We start from the raw sequence: 16570 nt of genomic DNA on the forward strand, positions 1-16570 counted from the left end.
GCAGCTAGACTATGTGACTGAGGTCATCGGCGTCTGGAGGCCGGATATACGTGCCTTGGAAGTTGTCTCTAAAGGCGTCTACCAAGTCTTCCCAGCTTCCGATAGAGTTTTCTGGGAGACTGTTTAACCAGTGCCGAGCCGGTCCCTTAAGTTTTAGTGGGAGGTATTTGCTGGCATGTAGATCATCACCGTGAGCCATGTGAATGTGGAGAAGAAAATCTTCGATCCATACCGCGGGATCTGTTGTGCCATCGTATGATTCGATGTTCATGGGTTTAAACCCTTCTGGGAACTGGTGCTCCATTACCTCATTGGTGAAGCATAGGGGGTGTGCGGCGCCTCTGTATCGGGCCGTGTCACGACGCAGTTCGGATGAAGTCCGTATGCGGTTTTTGGCCCGGGCGTGGTTATGCTTGTCGCGCTAGGCTTGATAGCCGTCTTCTCGCGCCGGGGCACGCCCCCGTGATCCGTAGATTGATCTGGTCTGACCGACTCTATTTTCGAGGTCCTGTCATAGGTCATAGGTGTATCCCTGAGCTGTTGTTTCTCTGCCTTTATGGCGAGGTGGTGCGGGCTGGTGTTCGGCTTGAGTTGTCGTTCTGTCCCGACCACGTGGTGGTCGGTCAGGTCCGTCGGTAGCGTTACGCGCTGGTGGTATGGGCTCCAACGCCTCATCGTCGAATTGGGGTAGCAGCTTGCGCCGCGGGTAACTCTTAGTTGGGCGTTCGAGGCCGTATTCCTCGGCTGCTAGGACATTAGTCCATCTGTCATTGAGCAGATCTTGATCAGCTTGAAGCTGCTGCTACTTTTTCAGGCTTCTTGCAGTGGCTATTAACCGGCGCTTAAAGCGCTCTTGTTCAAGGGGTTCCTCTGGCACGATGAAATCTTCGTCGCCGAGGCTCACATCATCCTCGGAGAGTGGTAGATAGTTGCTATCCTCCGAGTCCTCGTTCCCTGCTGGCTCGTCAGGGTCAACTTGCCCGTCCTCCCTATCATCTTGCTCGGATGTTGGTTCGATGGGGGCTTCTTGGTCTTCGGCGTTCTCCGGAGTATTATTGTCCCCGGTGCCGGTATTGCTATCTTCTCCGCGACGCGATTTAGAGCGGCAGCGCTGATGTCGACGCTTTGGTGGTATCTCAGGAGGTTCGTCCTCGACTGGATCCTTCTCATCATCGCCGCCGCCTTCTTTAGGTGTGCCACCATGTACACGTCGTATGAGGAAGTGGCCGTCCAGCGTCCAGTGAACGGCGGGTTTTAGGCTCGCTCCTCTCCGGCATCGTCGTCCGTACCGTTGATGTCTTCAAAGGCGTAATTGAGCATGTCGGTTAGATCCTCGACAGTGGTTATGAAATGGGTGGTGGGTGGGAAGTAAAATTCCCTGCACTCAGTCCCTAGTCCGGGCTGGGCGCAATTCGGAAGCGATTCCTCTGTGATGGCGAGGGATCGCATTAAGTCTGAAGCCTCGTTTAAAAGCGAGGTTTGGACGGGAAGCGAGAGTCCGTGGAGTTGGGCGGGACAGAAGTTCCCTGGCCGAGCTCACCTGATGCGGACTTCGAGGGTTCGGAGCTAGTGTCCGGAGAAGAGTCCGGCTTTATGATGATAGAGGGAGCCTGACGTAACTCCGGGCCTGCCGGTGATGCTATCCCCTTCAGTTCTCCAGTATCGAGCTCTATAGCCGCAGGGAGTCCGGCGGGCTCTAAACTCCCGTCTTGGACCTGGTGACGTGCTCCAGATCTAAGTCCAGAGCGGTGGTTGGGGCCGCGAACCCTTGGAAGATCAAGTCTCCTCGGATATCGGCGACATAGTTCAGATTTCCAAAACTGATCTGATGACCAGGGGCGTAGCTGTCGATCTGCTCTAGGTGGCCAACCGAGTTGGCCCGCAGTGCGAAGCCGCCGAATACAAAAATTTGGTTGGGGAGAAAAATCTCCTTCATGGCAGCATCGTTGTAGGTGATCGATGGAGCCATCAAGCCTTTCGACGACGGCACAGTGGAACTCTCAATGAAAGCACCAATGTCGGTGTCAAAACCAGCAGATCTCGGGTAGGGGGTCCTGAACTGTGCGTCTAAGGATCGAAGGTAACAGGAGACAGGGACGCGATGTTTACCCAGGTTCGGGCCCTCTTAATGGAGCTAATACCCTACTTCCTGCTTGATTGACTTTGATGAGTATAGGGGTTACAAGACTTGATCTACCTCGAGATCGTAATGGCCAAACCCTACATGTCTAGCCTGTATGATTATGATTGCCTCTACGGACTAAACCCTCCGGTTTATATAGACACCGGAGGGGCCTAGGGTTGTACATAGTCGGTTTACAGAGAAAGAAATCTTCATATCCGAACACCAAGTTTGCCATCCACGCAAAGGAGAGTCCCATCCGGACACGGGGGAAAGCCTTCCGTCTTGTATCTTCATGGCCCATTAGTCTGGCCCACGTCACATAGCCCGGACGCCCGGGGACCCCCTAATCCAGGACTCCCTCATCCGGCTCCCTTCTCTTCGAAAGGGGGTCATCGCTACTATATTATTTTTATAGACGATTTTTCTCGGTACACTTGGATCTATTTCATGTCTTCTGGTAGTGAGGTCTTATCTATATACAAAAATTTGCTGCCATGGTTCACACCCAGTTTTCCACTCCTATTCGTGTTTTTTGCGCAGATTCAGCTGGTGAGTATATCTCTCATGCACTGCGAGGATTTCTTGCTGAGCAGGGTACTCTTACTCAGTTCTTTTGCCCTGGTGCTCATGCTCAGAATGGTGTGGCTGAGCGCAAGCATCGTCACCTTCTTGAGACGGCGCGTGTGATGATGATCGCCGCCTCTCTTCCGCCTCACTTTTGGGCTGAGGCGTTACCACTTCCACCTATCTCATCAACATTCAGCCTTCTACAGCTCTACAAGGTGGTATTCCTCTCGAGCGTCTTTCTGGTCATCCTCCTGACTATTCGGCGCTTCGTTTGTTTGGTTGCGTTTGCTATGTTTTGCTTGCCCCTCGTGAACGCACCAAACTGACCGCTCAGTCTATTGAGTGTGTCTTTCTCGAATACAGTGATGAGCATAAGGGCTATCGGTGTTGGGATCCTATCGGTCGACGGATGCGTATTTCCCGAGATGTGACTTTTGATGAGTCTCGCCCCTTCTACCCGCGTCCATCCTCCTCGGGTTTTTCAGCGGAGGACATCTCTTTTCTTACGTTTCCAGATACACCTCCCTCTGTGCCCAGTATTCCTATTCCTCGTCCTGCTATTGCAGATCATACGCCGTCCTCTCCTACAGTGTCTTCTCCTCCCTCATCTTATGACTCTCCACCTTCATCACCGATACCTTCCCCTTCTCCACCTTCATCGCCGACACATTCTCCATCTCCACCTCCAGTGATTCCACCTCTTCCCTCCTTCCCTTTCCATTATACTCGCCGTCCACGTGTTGTGGATAAATCCACTGACGTGTCATCTACTTCTGGTGCGTCCTCCTCCTCATCCCAGCCGACTTATGGTCTTCGAGCTCGGCCTCGCCCTCCCCCTGACCGCTATTCTCCTAGTCGATATGGTCTTTCGGCTGTACTTGAGCCTACCTCTTATCACGATGCTATGTTCGTGTGCTAATTAGAAAGCTTGCTACTAATTTAGTAAGATTTTTCTAGAGAGTATCCATCTGTCAATGAGAAAAAAAACATGTATATGTGTTGATTGAGTCACAGAAATGAGCCATTGATATTTTTTAGAACACATACAAAAGTACTTCTATTGCTTCCCCACAAACAAAAAAGAGTACTTCTACTGCTAGGATATTTACTGTGGAAGAACAACCAATGAAAGATCATAGGATGATAGAAATTGAGTGGCCACGGAAGTGTTACTCTTTTTTGCAGGTGCATAGAAGTGTTAATTCACCTAATCTAGAAGTAAGTGTAGATTTACAAGAGCAACCAACTTTTCCTATATGAATGCACATTTTTTTAATAGTCAAGATGACACAGAACATAAATTATAGTGTGCTGAGTAATTGCTTGCAATTGGAATAGAAAAAATTATGCATATATTCATGTGACTTTAGGGCCCCTTCATCTTGTCTTGCCCCGGGCCCCCGAAATATCAGGACCGGCCCTGTTCCCTGCTGCTACCCTGGCACCCTGGCACCCGATGCCCTCCACGGACACCACCACATGATGGCGGAAGGAAGAGCAAGAGGGGGTCGTCGAGGCTGGGTGCTGCCGTGAGGATGCTGGAGCCCGTGCGCGGTGATGGTATTGTGGCGGAAGGAGGTCATCTTCCCGAGGAGCCGCGCGCTGGCCGCCGTCTCCACCCGCAGCCGCGCCAACAAGACAGGCACGCAGACGCGCCCTCGACATATTCCCTACTCCCGTGCATGTATGGTCAAGCCTGTATGGCTTATCTTGCCCCATACAGCCTTGGCAGATCTCAGTGAGATGGACTCCACTAGAAATTCCTCTATGAATTTGGAACCTATAAAGGGGATTTAACATTTAAGAAGCATAGAACGTTGTGCTATTATGCATTGCCGTGATTTGGTCTGGGTGAAGTAATATATTGGGATCTTTGTGGAGGAGATTATATTGCTTCTTCTTATATTGGAACAATTGAGAGGAGCAAGGGTAGTAATATCAACACCTGATCACACTCTAGGCTGTGGCGAGAGTTTGTGTATATCTCTTTAGTGTCAACCTCATGTGCGTGCTAGCCACGTTCTACCACTGCGGGCACCCTATTTGCCTTGGTATGATCCATGGAAGCACTTGGGTGATGTTCTGGCGAAAAAAATGCTGCTTAGAGCATCTTCAGCCATTCGCCCCCCCCCCCCCGGCGCCTAAAAAGAGCGGTCCGGGGGTGAACCGGCACTAGCTCGGCCCCTGGGGGCGACCTAGCTCCCAGTCACGCCCCCAGGATGCGGAAATTCGAACTTGGTCGTTCCCGCTCATCATAAAAAACGCCACAAGTCCGGCGATCACAAGTCATAGTTCGGCGATCGGATGTAGTCTGGCGTACAAAAAATAGAGCGCCACAAGTTCGCGTGCGCAACGCATCACTCGGCGGGGTCGGCCTCAGGCGTCGGTGGAGTCGGCGTGCGCGGGCTCGGCGGTGTCGGAGCTGCTTCGGTGCTGGGCGGTGTCGGCGCGGCTTCGGTGCTGCTGGGCGTCGTGGAGGCGTCATCACTCGGGCTTGGCGTGGGCGTGGGCGTGGGCGCGGGAGTTGGCGTCGCCGTCGTTGGCAGCTGGTTCAGGATGAGGCCGCGCTCCGCCATGTACCACGCCTTGAGCTTCTCGTCGGTGCTCTGGAGCATGTCCACCCCGCCCATCAGAAAAGCCAGGTCGGTGTTCCTCTTCTTCGCGGCGACGTTGGTCCGGAGCAGGTCGAGCTTGATGGCGCTGTTCGTCATCAACGACGACCACCGCGCCGCGGTTTTCTCTTCACGCAGGACGGCCCGGGCCTGTGCGTCGGCGAGGCAATGCTCGATGGACTCCTGCACTCACGCGGTAGCCGCGTCGGCGTGTTTCCCCTTCTTGGCCCCTTTGTTGCCGTCCGGCCGCCCCTCTGACGCGCCCGACGTCGGCGCGTCCGGCTTGTATGTCTCCTTGGCCTTGTCGAGGGTGCGCCGGACTTCCGCCCACTTCTCGCACATGTCAATGCGCTTGTAAACGTGGAGGTACTTGAACTTGGCGTCGTTGTTGCCCTGCCGATACAAGGCGGACATGCGCAACAACTGCGCGGAGGAACAAACAGTTGGCGGGCGCACACGGCGAAGAGAGGCGGGAGACCGGCGTGCCATACCTGATCCTCAACGCTGGCGCCGCTCTCCGGGCGAGCCGCGACCTCCTCGACGATCCCATGCCATTTGTTGCACGCCCCCTGGATACGCCCCCAATGGTTCGCCATCGCCCCGCGCTGCATGTAGACGCCTTTAAAGTAGGGGTCGACGAGATTGCGCTCGTCGAACTCGGCCTTGATACGCTCCCAGTACGTCTCGATGCTCTGGTTTGTGCCGGTGGTCGGGTCGAGGCAGACGATTTTCCATGCTTCGGTGAGGCATTCCTCCTCCTTGGACGCCCACTTGATGCGCGGCTCGCTGGACCTGGCCGCCCGCTTCTTCTTCTTGCGCCTCCTCGCCGGAATAGTCGCCTGCTCCTCCTCCTCCTCCTCTTCGTCCTCCTCCTCCTGCTCCTCCTGCTCCTCCTCGCCGTAGACGTAGCCGAGCTCACCGTCCATGCCGCCGCTGAGATCCACCATGTCGTCCGGGGTGACGAACCCGGGAGACGCGGTGGCCGCGGTCGAGCCGGTCGCGATGATGTTCTCCATGTCGGCCTCGGTCTCATCGGTGTCGCTGAGGTGCGAGAAAGGAAGCGCGCCACGACGGAAAGGTGGCGTCGGGGAGGACGCGTAGGCGGGCGGCGAGTAGTTGTATGGAGGGTACTGCACGCCGGCGAAGGCAGGCGAGGGCGTGCGCTGGGCCGGGTGTCCATGGGGGAAGGTGACGTTGGGGTTGAACCCACCGTGCGCGTCCCCGTCGGCGTAGCCCGGCGAGGGCGATCCCCATGGTTGCGGTGACGGAGAGCCGACGCCTTGCTGGCCCCAGGGCGCGTACTGGGCGTGGCTGCCGGGTGGATTCATCATCCCCGCGCGAGTCGCCTCGACCTCGGCTTGCTTCGCCGAAGCCGCAGCCGCACGTGTCGCGTTGTCACGGGCCTTCTTGGCGATCGCCCTGTTCTGCCGGTCGGCGGTGACAGCCTCCTGCCGCTGAACTTCCACCCTCCAGTCGGCATTTGACATGCCCGGTGGCTTGGACGGCGGCGCCCTCGGCTTCCTCTGCTTCGGCTGGGCGACGGAGGCGGTCGCGGTTGCCGCGGCGCGGGGGACGACGTACTTCTTCGGTGGCATGGCGGCCGGCTGGGAGGTGAGTGGGAGGGAGATTGGCGGGAGGAAGGGAGATAATGGGAGGGAAGTGGGGGAAAAGCGGGAAGAAACGGCGGGAAAAGGCGCTCGACTCGCCGACAGGGCGGACCCACGCGCCCTTTTCACTTGTGCCGGCGCCCCAGGCGCCCCCCAGGGCGCCGGGTTCGGCCTGGGTCCGCCGGCACCAGTTTCGGCCAGAGCCGGCGAAAAACGGGCTTCTGGGGGCGCGGCTGGGCCTTTTTTTGGCGCCGGCGCGGCAAAAACGCCTGGGAAGGGCCTGTTGGGGGCGCGGCTGGAGATGCTCTTAAAATGCTGAAGGTTCGTGATTCCTTACCAGGTTATATGCGGATCTAACCTAGCTGGCATGGTGATGATTTCTTCTCTTTACTTTTCAGTTATTTTACCGGCCGATACGTCTATTTATTGGGAGGTTGTTTTGCTATCAATTGGGATCCTGGGTTTACGGTCTTTTCATGCTTGGTAAAAATGTCTGAACTATTTGAACCATTTAGGCGTTAACAGTTCAAGAGAATAATGATTCTTTTAGTTTTCTATTTCTTCATGAATTCATTGTTTTTTTTTGCAGAAGGAATTCACCGTTTGTTAACAGTTCAGGAGAAAGCCGTAAACAAATTTCTTGGTTTTTTATAACCCATCTGACATGTTCCTACTTTATATAATGGAGTATACTTATAAAGAAGGAGATTTCACATACCATTTCGGTCGTAGATATAGCAACTATGTTGAATTGGTATTCCAGTGTTATACTCCCTTCGTTTCAAAATTCTTGTCTTAAATTTGTTTAAATACGGATGTATCAAGTCATGTTTTAGTATTAGATACATCCGTATCTAGACGAATCTAAGACAAGAATTTTGAGACGGAGGAAGTATATTAGAGAAAGTGGAAGAAAAGAAAGAACAATAAATACACTAACTTACAAATCGTGTCACCAATTCGAGTGCAAGATGTTAGCGTTGATTACTATTAATGAGCCATACCTGTGTGTAACATACTTATACATTTTTCTGTTTCCTTCCAGGACAAAGGCAAGTGTTCTATTTGTGCATTGTGACGGGAATTTTCTTGGATAACAGAGGAAGCGAGCTAGGAGGAGTACACGGGTGGGATGACAGATGATAAACTTGATACGGGCATGTTGTCATCCAACCGACGTGCCCAGACATGCTACGTATTGGCATGATGGACTTCTATGGTAAAAGGACATTATGCAGCATGTAAATGCGACTTCTACATCTCTGTTGTCCTTGCAAACAACTTACTTGATGACATGTTTATCTTGCCTGATAGAGAGCATGACAGTGATTATTTTGTTCTTCCCTCGTTTGTATTGCAGGGTTTGCTTCGGAACATAATTCAGTGTCGGCTGATTGTGACACCCCCGACTTGACCGTACACTAATCATGCACGCAAATGTGTACGATCAAGATCAGGGACTCACGGAAATATATCACAACACAACTCTACAACATAAATAAGTCATACAAGCATCATAATACAAGCCAGGGGCCTCGAGGGCTCGAATACAAATGCTCGATCATAGACGAGTCAGCGGAAGCAACAATATCTGAGTACAGACATAAGTTAAACAAGTTTGCCTTAATAAGGCTAGCACAAAAGTAGTAACGATCGAAAAGGCAAGGCCTCCTGCCTGGGACCTCCTAACTACTCCTGGTCGTCGTCAGCGGGCTGCACGTAGTAGTAGGCACCTCCGGTGTAGTAGGAGTCGTCGTCGACGGTGGCGTCTGGCTCCTGGGCTCCAGCATCTGGTTGCGACAACCAGGTAGAAAGGAAAGGGGGAAAAGAGGAAGGAAAGCAACCGTGAGTACTCATCCAAAGTACTCGCAAGCAAGGAGCTACACTACATATGCATGGGTATATGTGTAAAGGGCCATATCGGTGGACTGAACTGCAGAATGCTAGAATAAGAGGGGGATAGCTAATCCTGTCGAAGACTACGCTTCTGGCCACCTCCATCTTGCAGCATGTAGAAGAGAGTAGATGGTAAGTTCACCAAGTAGCATCGCATAGCATAATCCTACCCGGCGATCCCCTCCTCGTTGCCCTGTTAGAGAGCGATCACCGGGTTATATCTGGCACTTGGAAGGGTGTGTTTTATTAAGTATCCAGTTCTAGTTGTCATAAGGTCAAGGTACAACTCCGAGTCATCCTTTTACCGAGGGACACGGCAATTCGAATAGATAAACTTTCCTACAGGGGTGCACCACATAACCCAACACGCTCGATCCCATTTGGCCGGACACACTTTCCTGGGTCATGCCCGGCCTCGGAAGATCAACACGTCGCAACCCCACCTAGGCTCAACAGAGAGGTCAGCACGCCGGTCTAAATCCTATGCGTGCAGGGGTCTGGGCCCATCGCCCATTGCACACCTGCACGTTGCGAGGGCGGCCGGAAGCAGACCTAGCCTAGCAGGCGTTCCAGTCCAATCCGGCGCGCGCCGCTCCGTCGCTGACGTCAAAAAGAGCTTCGGCTGATACCACGACGCCGAGTGCCCATAACTGTTCCCGCGTAGTTGGTTAGTGCGTATAGACCAAATGGCCAGACTCAGATCAAATACCAAGATCTCGTTAAGCGTGTTAAGTATCTGCGAACGCCGACCAGGGCCAGGCCCACATCTCTCCTAGGTGGTCTCAACCTACCCTGTCGCTCCGCCACAAAGTAACAGTCGGGGGCCGTCAGGATCCCATGCCCACCTCTACCGGGATGGAGCCACCTGTCCTTTCAGCCCCCTCATCAGAATCACTTGCGGGTACTCAACGAGCCGACCCGACTTTAGTCACCACATGTGTCATGTATATAAAGTATATAGTATATACCCGTGATCACCTCCCGAAGTGATCACGGCCCAGTAGTATAGAATGGCAGACGGACAAGAGTGTAGGGCCATTGATGGAACACTAGCATCCTATGCTAAGCAGTAGGATAGCAGGTAAGGGTAACAACTGTAGCAACAATGACAGGCTATGCATCAGGATAGGATTAACGAAAAGCAGTAACATGCTACACTACTCTAATGCAAGCAGTATAGAGAAGAATAGGCGATATCTGGTGATCAAGGGGGGGGCTTCCCTGGTTGCTCTGGCAAGAAGGGTTCGTCGGTGACGTAGTCGTACTCGGTGGCCTCAGCGCCGGTCTCGGGGTCTACCGGAGAAGAAGAGGGGGAAGAAACAATAAATATAATGCAAACATAAGCATGACGGTGCATGACAAGACAATGCGCGGTGCTAGGTGTGCCCTAACACGGACGAAGGGGGGAAACATCCGGGAAAGTATTCCCGGTGTTTCGCGTTTTCGGACAGATGAACCGGAGGGGGATTGTTGCACGTTTGCTATGCTAGGGATATGTGGTGGACGAACGGGCTGCGTATCCGGATTCGTCTCGTCGTTCTGAGCAACTTTCATGTACAAAGTTTTTCGATCCGAGTTACGGTTAATTTACTATGATTTTTCAAAGATTTAAACAATCTTTTGAATTTATTATAATTCGAAAATAAATATTAAATTGCTATGGGCACCCAGTTCTGTGTACACAGAAGTGTACACAGAGGATGACAAGTGGGCCAGGGGAGGTCCAGTCAGCAGTTGACCAGTCAACTGTTGACTGGTCAATAGGGTTATAGTGGACCCACATGTCATTGTCACATTAGGTTAATTAGCTAATTAGCTAGGCTATCTAATTAACTAATTTAATTAAACAAGATTACTTAAGTTAATTAAGTGTTTAACTAATTAGTTAATTATTTTTATTAATATATATTTTTACATTTCCTTTTCTTTAGGGGAGGGGCCCCAGCTGCCAGTGGCACAAAGGCCACTGGAGCGGGCACGGCTAACGGGCGCTGCCCCGGGCGGAGGCCGAACCCGCCTCGGTGCGAGGCGAGGCGAGGCGCGACGGGGCGCTGGCAGCCGGCGAGGCCGGCAGGAACGGCTGCAGGGCCAAGCGGCGTGGGGGCAGCAGTAGGAGGGGGCAAGGCCATGCGGAGGCTGACGCTGGCGGCGAGGCGTGCTCGCGGTGCGAGCAACGGCGACGCGAGACGCGGACGACAGAGGGGTGAGCCGGGCGCGGCCAGGGCGCGCCGGACGACGACGGGGAGAAGGGAGAAGGGGGGAACGGGCGGCGCTCACAGCGGAGCGTAGGGGAGCGGCAGTGGGCTCGGGTGGGGCCGGGGAGGCGGTCGGCGACGTCGTGGCGAGGTCGCGTCGGCGTAGGGGCAGGCGACCCGAGGCGGCACCGGGCGGCGGCGTCGAGGCAGCGTTGACGAGCAGCGGCGGCGGGGTCGTCCGTCGATGGGGAGGGCGACGGCGGACGAGGCGTCGAGCGCGACGAGTACGGCGGGGACGAGGTGGCTCCGGGCGGGGTCCTGCGACAGCGTGGTCGTGGACGGGCGGCGGGGCGACTCTGGGCGAGGTGGCGGATGGTGCCGGAGACGACGAGCGGCGTCGGCGCGCCAGGGTCGGGGGGGGGCAGCGAGGTCCGGCCCCTAGGCGCGGGCGTCCAGATCGAGCAGGGGGGGGCGAGAGAGAGTGGGGGGGAATCAATCCCGATCCAGGGAAACGGGGGAGGGAATGGAGCGCGTGCGGGTTAGGGTTACGGGAAGTGGGGGTAGGTGTAGTGGGGGGAATAGGTGGGCTGGCCGGTTGGGCCTGGTGGGTCGGCCAGCTGGGCCGTCTGGTCCAGTTGGCCAGGGGGCTTTCTCTCTTTCTTTCTCCTTTTTTTTCTTTTTACACTTTTGTTTTGTTTTCTATTTTTATCTCTTTCTTATTTTCTTTTCTGTTTTATTTATTTTAGTTATCAAAACAGTTTTACAAAAATACAACCTCTACTCCTAAATTAGCATAATAACATAGGCCACCTACTCCAAAAAGTTTGGTGATTATATAAACTAGATTAACATTTGTTTAGTATTTAAAAGCATTTAAATAATTGTTTTGCTGCTGTTTTTACTTACTATAGTGCAGTTAAATACTCTACAAAAGTGTGGTTTCTTCACCAATATTTAATATGGACTATTTGGTTCACTCCGAACATTTTAGTTTTAATATTTGTAAACTTTTATTATTTGCTTTTATTTAAATTTTGAATTTGTTTCGGTTCTGAACTATCGAGAGTTTATCAACAGTAAACGGGGTGACGTGGCATCGTTAACGTGGGATTACTGTAGCTTAATTATCCGGGCGTCACACTGATGTACTTAAAAAAGCATACAAAACTATAGAAAGATGGATTCTTGATTGTCACCAAGCAGGTATTCTTACGTGGCTCCAATCAAATCACCGATGTATGGATTCACTTAAATCACTTGTATTATCTATAGGTTACCCTGTAATTAACCATATAAAAGTTCTTGCTGATTATAAAATATATGCTTCTTTTTACTACAATGTAAAACATGTATTTTTATCGGTTATTTGTGCGGCACCATCTACAAGTGTATGTAAACATGTTTATGAACTCAAGTTAATTGATGTGGACTCAAGTGTCCTGATAGAAGGAACTACCCCTCCAAATTAGGTAAAGAAGATGGTTGGTCATCTGTTTGCAAAATGTTTGCAAAATTTGAGTTGTTGCATGCTACTTGCGTGTATGAAAGAGATAATGCAATTCGCAATATGTTAATACTCCATTGTCAAGTACAGATAACCATTTCGCGGGCATGCCTAACCATGCCTATGACAATATCTGAAACTTACTGGTAATATGCCTAACTATGTGCCAAACTGACATGATAACATGTTCTACTTATATAGTTCTGTTTTTAAGTTGTGCTGTTTGGATCCTATATTTGAGGATTTAAGTTTCAGCTACTTAAAACTAATACTACTGTTTTTTTCTTTATATTTTGTTATTTTGCCTTTCTGCCATTTCTTAATAGTTGTTGAGAATTCTTTCTTACACACTTCACACTTTTCAGGGAAACAAAGACTTAAGTGATGTTACTCATGTTGTAGTAGATGAAGTACATGAACACACTGTTTTGGTATGTACTTGCTCGTGTATGTTTTTTTCTTTATGTGCTACAAAATGTCTTGTTTCTCCCTATATGATAGATGAAGCACATGCTTAATCATGATTTGCCCCTTTTAGAGCAACTTTTTGCTGATTGTTCTTAGGAGTTTGTTGAAAACACTCTAATCAACCAGGAAGAAAGCTGAAAGTGATTCTCATGTAGTGTCCATTCTCTTATATATTATTTCTTTTCTTTTCATATTTGCATTTTCTTGTTGCACTGGTTATTATGAGATCTGCCAATTTATTTCTTGTTGCTTTAACTTCATGTCTACAACTGTTGATTCAAGCCTATTTGCACGATAATTTGGATATTGCCCTGTGATTAGTGTTCAAGTAAGAACACACCCATTTTCAACTCACTTCTTTGAAGATGTTTATGAGAAAATGGAGTACTGTCTTGCTTTGTATTCTCGTGCATCAGGAGCATACTTCTCACAACATAGGGAAAAGGTTGCCTTTGCTCAATTTTTATTCTCAGTGAGTACACATCGATCAACCGTGGGAAACCCTTTTTTAGAACCTTACTGTTGGAGCGACTACTGCTGCTTTATCTCATTTACTATATCTTGTAAATATCCCCTGTTTTCAAACTATATATTATATCTTGTAAATATCCCTTGTTTTCAAATTCTACACTGATCTTATAAATTTTCCCAGTTTTCCATCATATGAGATTATTACTACAGAACACATCTTAGGGTTTTGAGAGTGCTAGATTTATTTTCATTGATCCTTGTTTGATCACAGTTGTTTATCTGTTTGTTTTGTCTGGCTTTGTTTATTTTTTAGTTTTGTATGCGGGGATCATAAGATGAGAATGAAAGCGGGGAGGTGCCATTTCTTTTCGTCATCAGATCCCCTTTGCTCGCCGCTGCATAGACTTATGACTTGAATCAGAAGTCGTAATTTCGTAAGTAGTTAAACGGGAGACTTTTGTTGTAAATTGGCCAGATAAAAAATGTGATGTTGTATTCAGAAAGTTGTGATTGTGCTTCAATAGTGGAGATAATGATAGATAATAAATGGTAGTGTGTGGGATAAGCAATTTGTTATTGAGGAATATTTTGTGTTGGAATGTTATTGGAAAATATCTTATATGCGTCTTTTAGGAAGGTGATCTCACATATATGATGTGATTCTGAATAATTAATTACCTAATACAGATTTCGATTTTCATCTAATAACCAGTACATAGCTTCATGCTCCATGGATAAAATTGTGAGAGTGTTGGAGATCTCTAAAGGCACTTGTATCAGAGTCGTATATGGAGTTTCTTCCCAGCTATGCATCTGCTTTCATCCTGTAAGTCCAAACTTAGCAGAAAAGTATGATTGTTACTTTTTCCTATTCCTTTGTAATCAGAAACATTTCCATCAATTGCTTTAATGGCCATGTGATCCAATTTTCTTTCCAATCTAGGCAATTAATTTTAGCACGGGGAGAGTAATCAGCAAACTCACCTATGACAATGCGGTTACAGCGTTGGATATCGACCACACTGGTCAACTTATTTTTGCTGGTGATGCGCAGGTATCAAATAATTTAATTTGCTAAATACTAATGTGGAATTTACATCTCATAGTTTTGAATTGGTGCTTGAAATGTGCAGGGTTACATATACACTATTAGTGTGAACTCTCACACAGGGTCTTTATCTAGAACTCATAAGAACAAGAGTTGTAAGATCAAATCTTCCGTTACAACCATCCGGTACCGTACCTTCTCTCTCATAGCACGTTGTCCAGTACTTCTCTCTTGTGCTCAAGATCGAAACCTGAATTTCTTCAGCTGTGTACTTTATTACAGTCCATCCTGTTGTGGCTTCCACTTTTATCTCACCAGTATTTTGTTATTGGCATTTTAGCATTGCAACAAATTCCCATGGATACTTGACTCTCATATGCTCTCTAAAATTGGCTTCACCAGTGCAGAATATCCGTGCTTCTTTCTGTCCACTTCTTTCCCTTGAGAAAGGGGAATTCATAGGTGAGTTGGAACTGTTTGTAGTTGCTTTTTTCCGAGAAACCATAGTTGGCTCTAGTTAGCTGAAACTTAAGCGGTTTGCACCCAATTGCTACTGCACTTTTGTATTGCCTGCCCTCAAATGTTGCTTAACTATTTCATTAGTCACTATGAATGCGGAGTCATAGTTTTAGTCCAGTGAAGTATCAAGACAATCACAGTTGCCACTTAATGCCAAGTTTTCCTGGTCAAACTTTGTTACACTGCTTTTTTAGACTTTTTAGTTGAACTTTTCAAACAAATTAATAACCTGTGATGGATATCTTTGGCAACTGAGTGTGCTTGCTTTTCCAAGAATAAATACATGATCTGCCATTCACCAGTCACAACCCTTTTGTCTAGTGCCTATAAGACTAATGCATTCCATGACTTTTGAAAATTAAATAAATAAATGTAGTTGACTTGTATTTTCTTCTGACTATGAAGTTACTGGCAGTGGAGATTCAAATGTTTACTTCTATGATTTGGCTCGGCCAAAGAATTCATGTGTAAATAAACTGCAGGTATTGATGAAGTCGTTTACATCCCTAAAGGGACACGGCTCTCCAGTAATGGGAGTAGCCTGGAATCACGGGGAAAATTTGCTCGCCTCATCTGATTCAGACGGTACAGTTATTGTATGGAAACGAGCAAAAACTAATTAGAGTGAACGCCACATCTCGAGGATGCTTGTATACAGCAATTATAGAGGCTGATACATTGTCCTAACAGAGACATTGCCTAGCGCGCATTGTACCCACCACCATGTTGTTTGTAACATACCACAAGGCTTGGGCAAGAAGATGGACCGGTCTTTGATTATATTTACAGAAGTATAGGTCTCCCATTAAAGTGCAAATCGATTTTTTTCCGGTGTATCTTGTTCATTTCATGTTTTTGCCCCCAATTACATCGATTTTGTTGTTCAATGTTGAAAGGTATAGTGGAAACAGTACCCTGGGTTTTCAAAATCCATTTGGTACATCATGATGTTACTCTTCAAAGCAAAATTTATGAACTGAAATGGAATGTATTCGATAGGTTCAGCATTACCCAGTTCTATTCTGGGTTGTGATTTACTCTGTATAATTCCAAGTTACTCCCTTTGTAAATTAATATAAGATCTTTTAGATCTCTATATATTACTTCCTCTGTCCCATAATATAAGAGGGTTTCTGACACTCTTATATTATGGGACGGATGGAATAATTTACAGAGGGAGTCACAAACCCATCGCACATACATGCACCGTTCAGAAATTGGCATGTTTAGTATAACAAGTTACTTCCTTCGGTTATATGATAACGGGGGGTTTCACACTTTTTTGGTCCTTTGCTCTAGCCAGAAGGAACGAGAGCACCTGAACCCCTCCTCTCGATCACACGAGGCCTTATACAATGCGAGGTGCTTAAAAATATAGCAGGCTTTCCTTAAGCACCGATGCTTATTTATACAGGGTAGATGCTTAACTAGGTTTCTCTTCTGTAGAAATAGACACTGGTGCTTCAGAGAAACCCGGTTTATTTTTCTAAGCACCTTCCTAAGCATCTAGCATTGTACAAGGCCTGAAAAGGACATGATTCCTATGTCTATGCTGCCT

General features: G+C 48.8%; 1 protein-coding gene across 26 annotated transcripts in view; it reads left to right on the forward strand.

The window, feature by feature from the left end:
- Positions 1-15848, forward strand: part of LOC123170362 (uncharacterized) — a 33822-nt gene extending 17974 nt beyond the window's left edge. For 3 of the 26 annotated variants that reach the window (XM_044588216.1, XM_044588222.1, XM_044588215.1), the window contains 7 exons: positions 7957-8152; positions 12872-12937; positions 14158-14271; positions 14389-14499; positions 14579-14679; positions 14834-14955; positions 15495-15848. In XM_044588216.1, coding sequence (XP_044444151.1) covers positions 8144-8152; positions 12872-12937; positions 14158-14271; positions 14389-14499; positions 14579-14679; positions 14834-14955; positions 15495-15589 — 618 coding nt within the window. In that variant the 5' untranslated portion in view covers positions 7957-8143 and the 3' untranslated portion in view covers positions 15590-15848. Of the gene's footprint in view, positions 1-2355; positions 2908-6942; positions 7282-7309; positions 7395-7500; positions 7539-7956; positions 8407-11663; positions 12938-13758; positions 13880-14132; positions 14272-14388; positions 14500-14578; positions 14680-14833; positions 14956-15494 lie in introns of those variants that run through there. The other 23 variants (XR_006485184.1, XR_006485183.1, XR_006485196.1 and 20 more) reach the window with 21 other exon arrangements.
- Positions 15849-16570: the final 722 nt, after the last annotated feature.

Source organism: Triticum aestivum, chromosome 7D (genome assembly GCF_018294505.1).
Source record: "Triticum aestivum cultivar Chinese Spring chromosome 7D, IWGSC CS RefSeq v2.1, whole genome shotgun sequence".
In the NCBI taxonomy this organism is placed as follows: Eukaryota; Viridiplantae; Streptophyta; class Magnoliopsida; order Poales; family Poaceae; genus Triticum; species Triticum aestivum.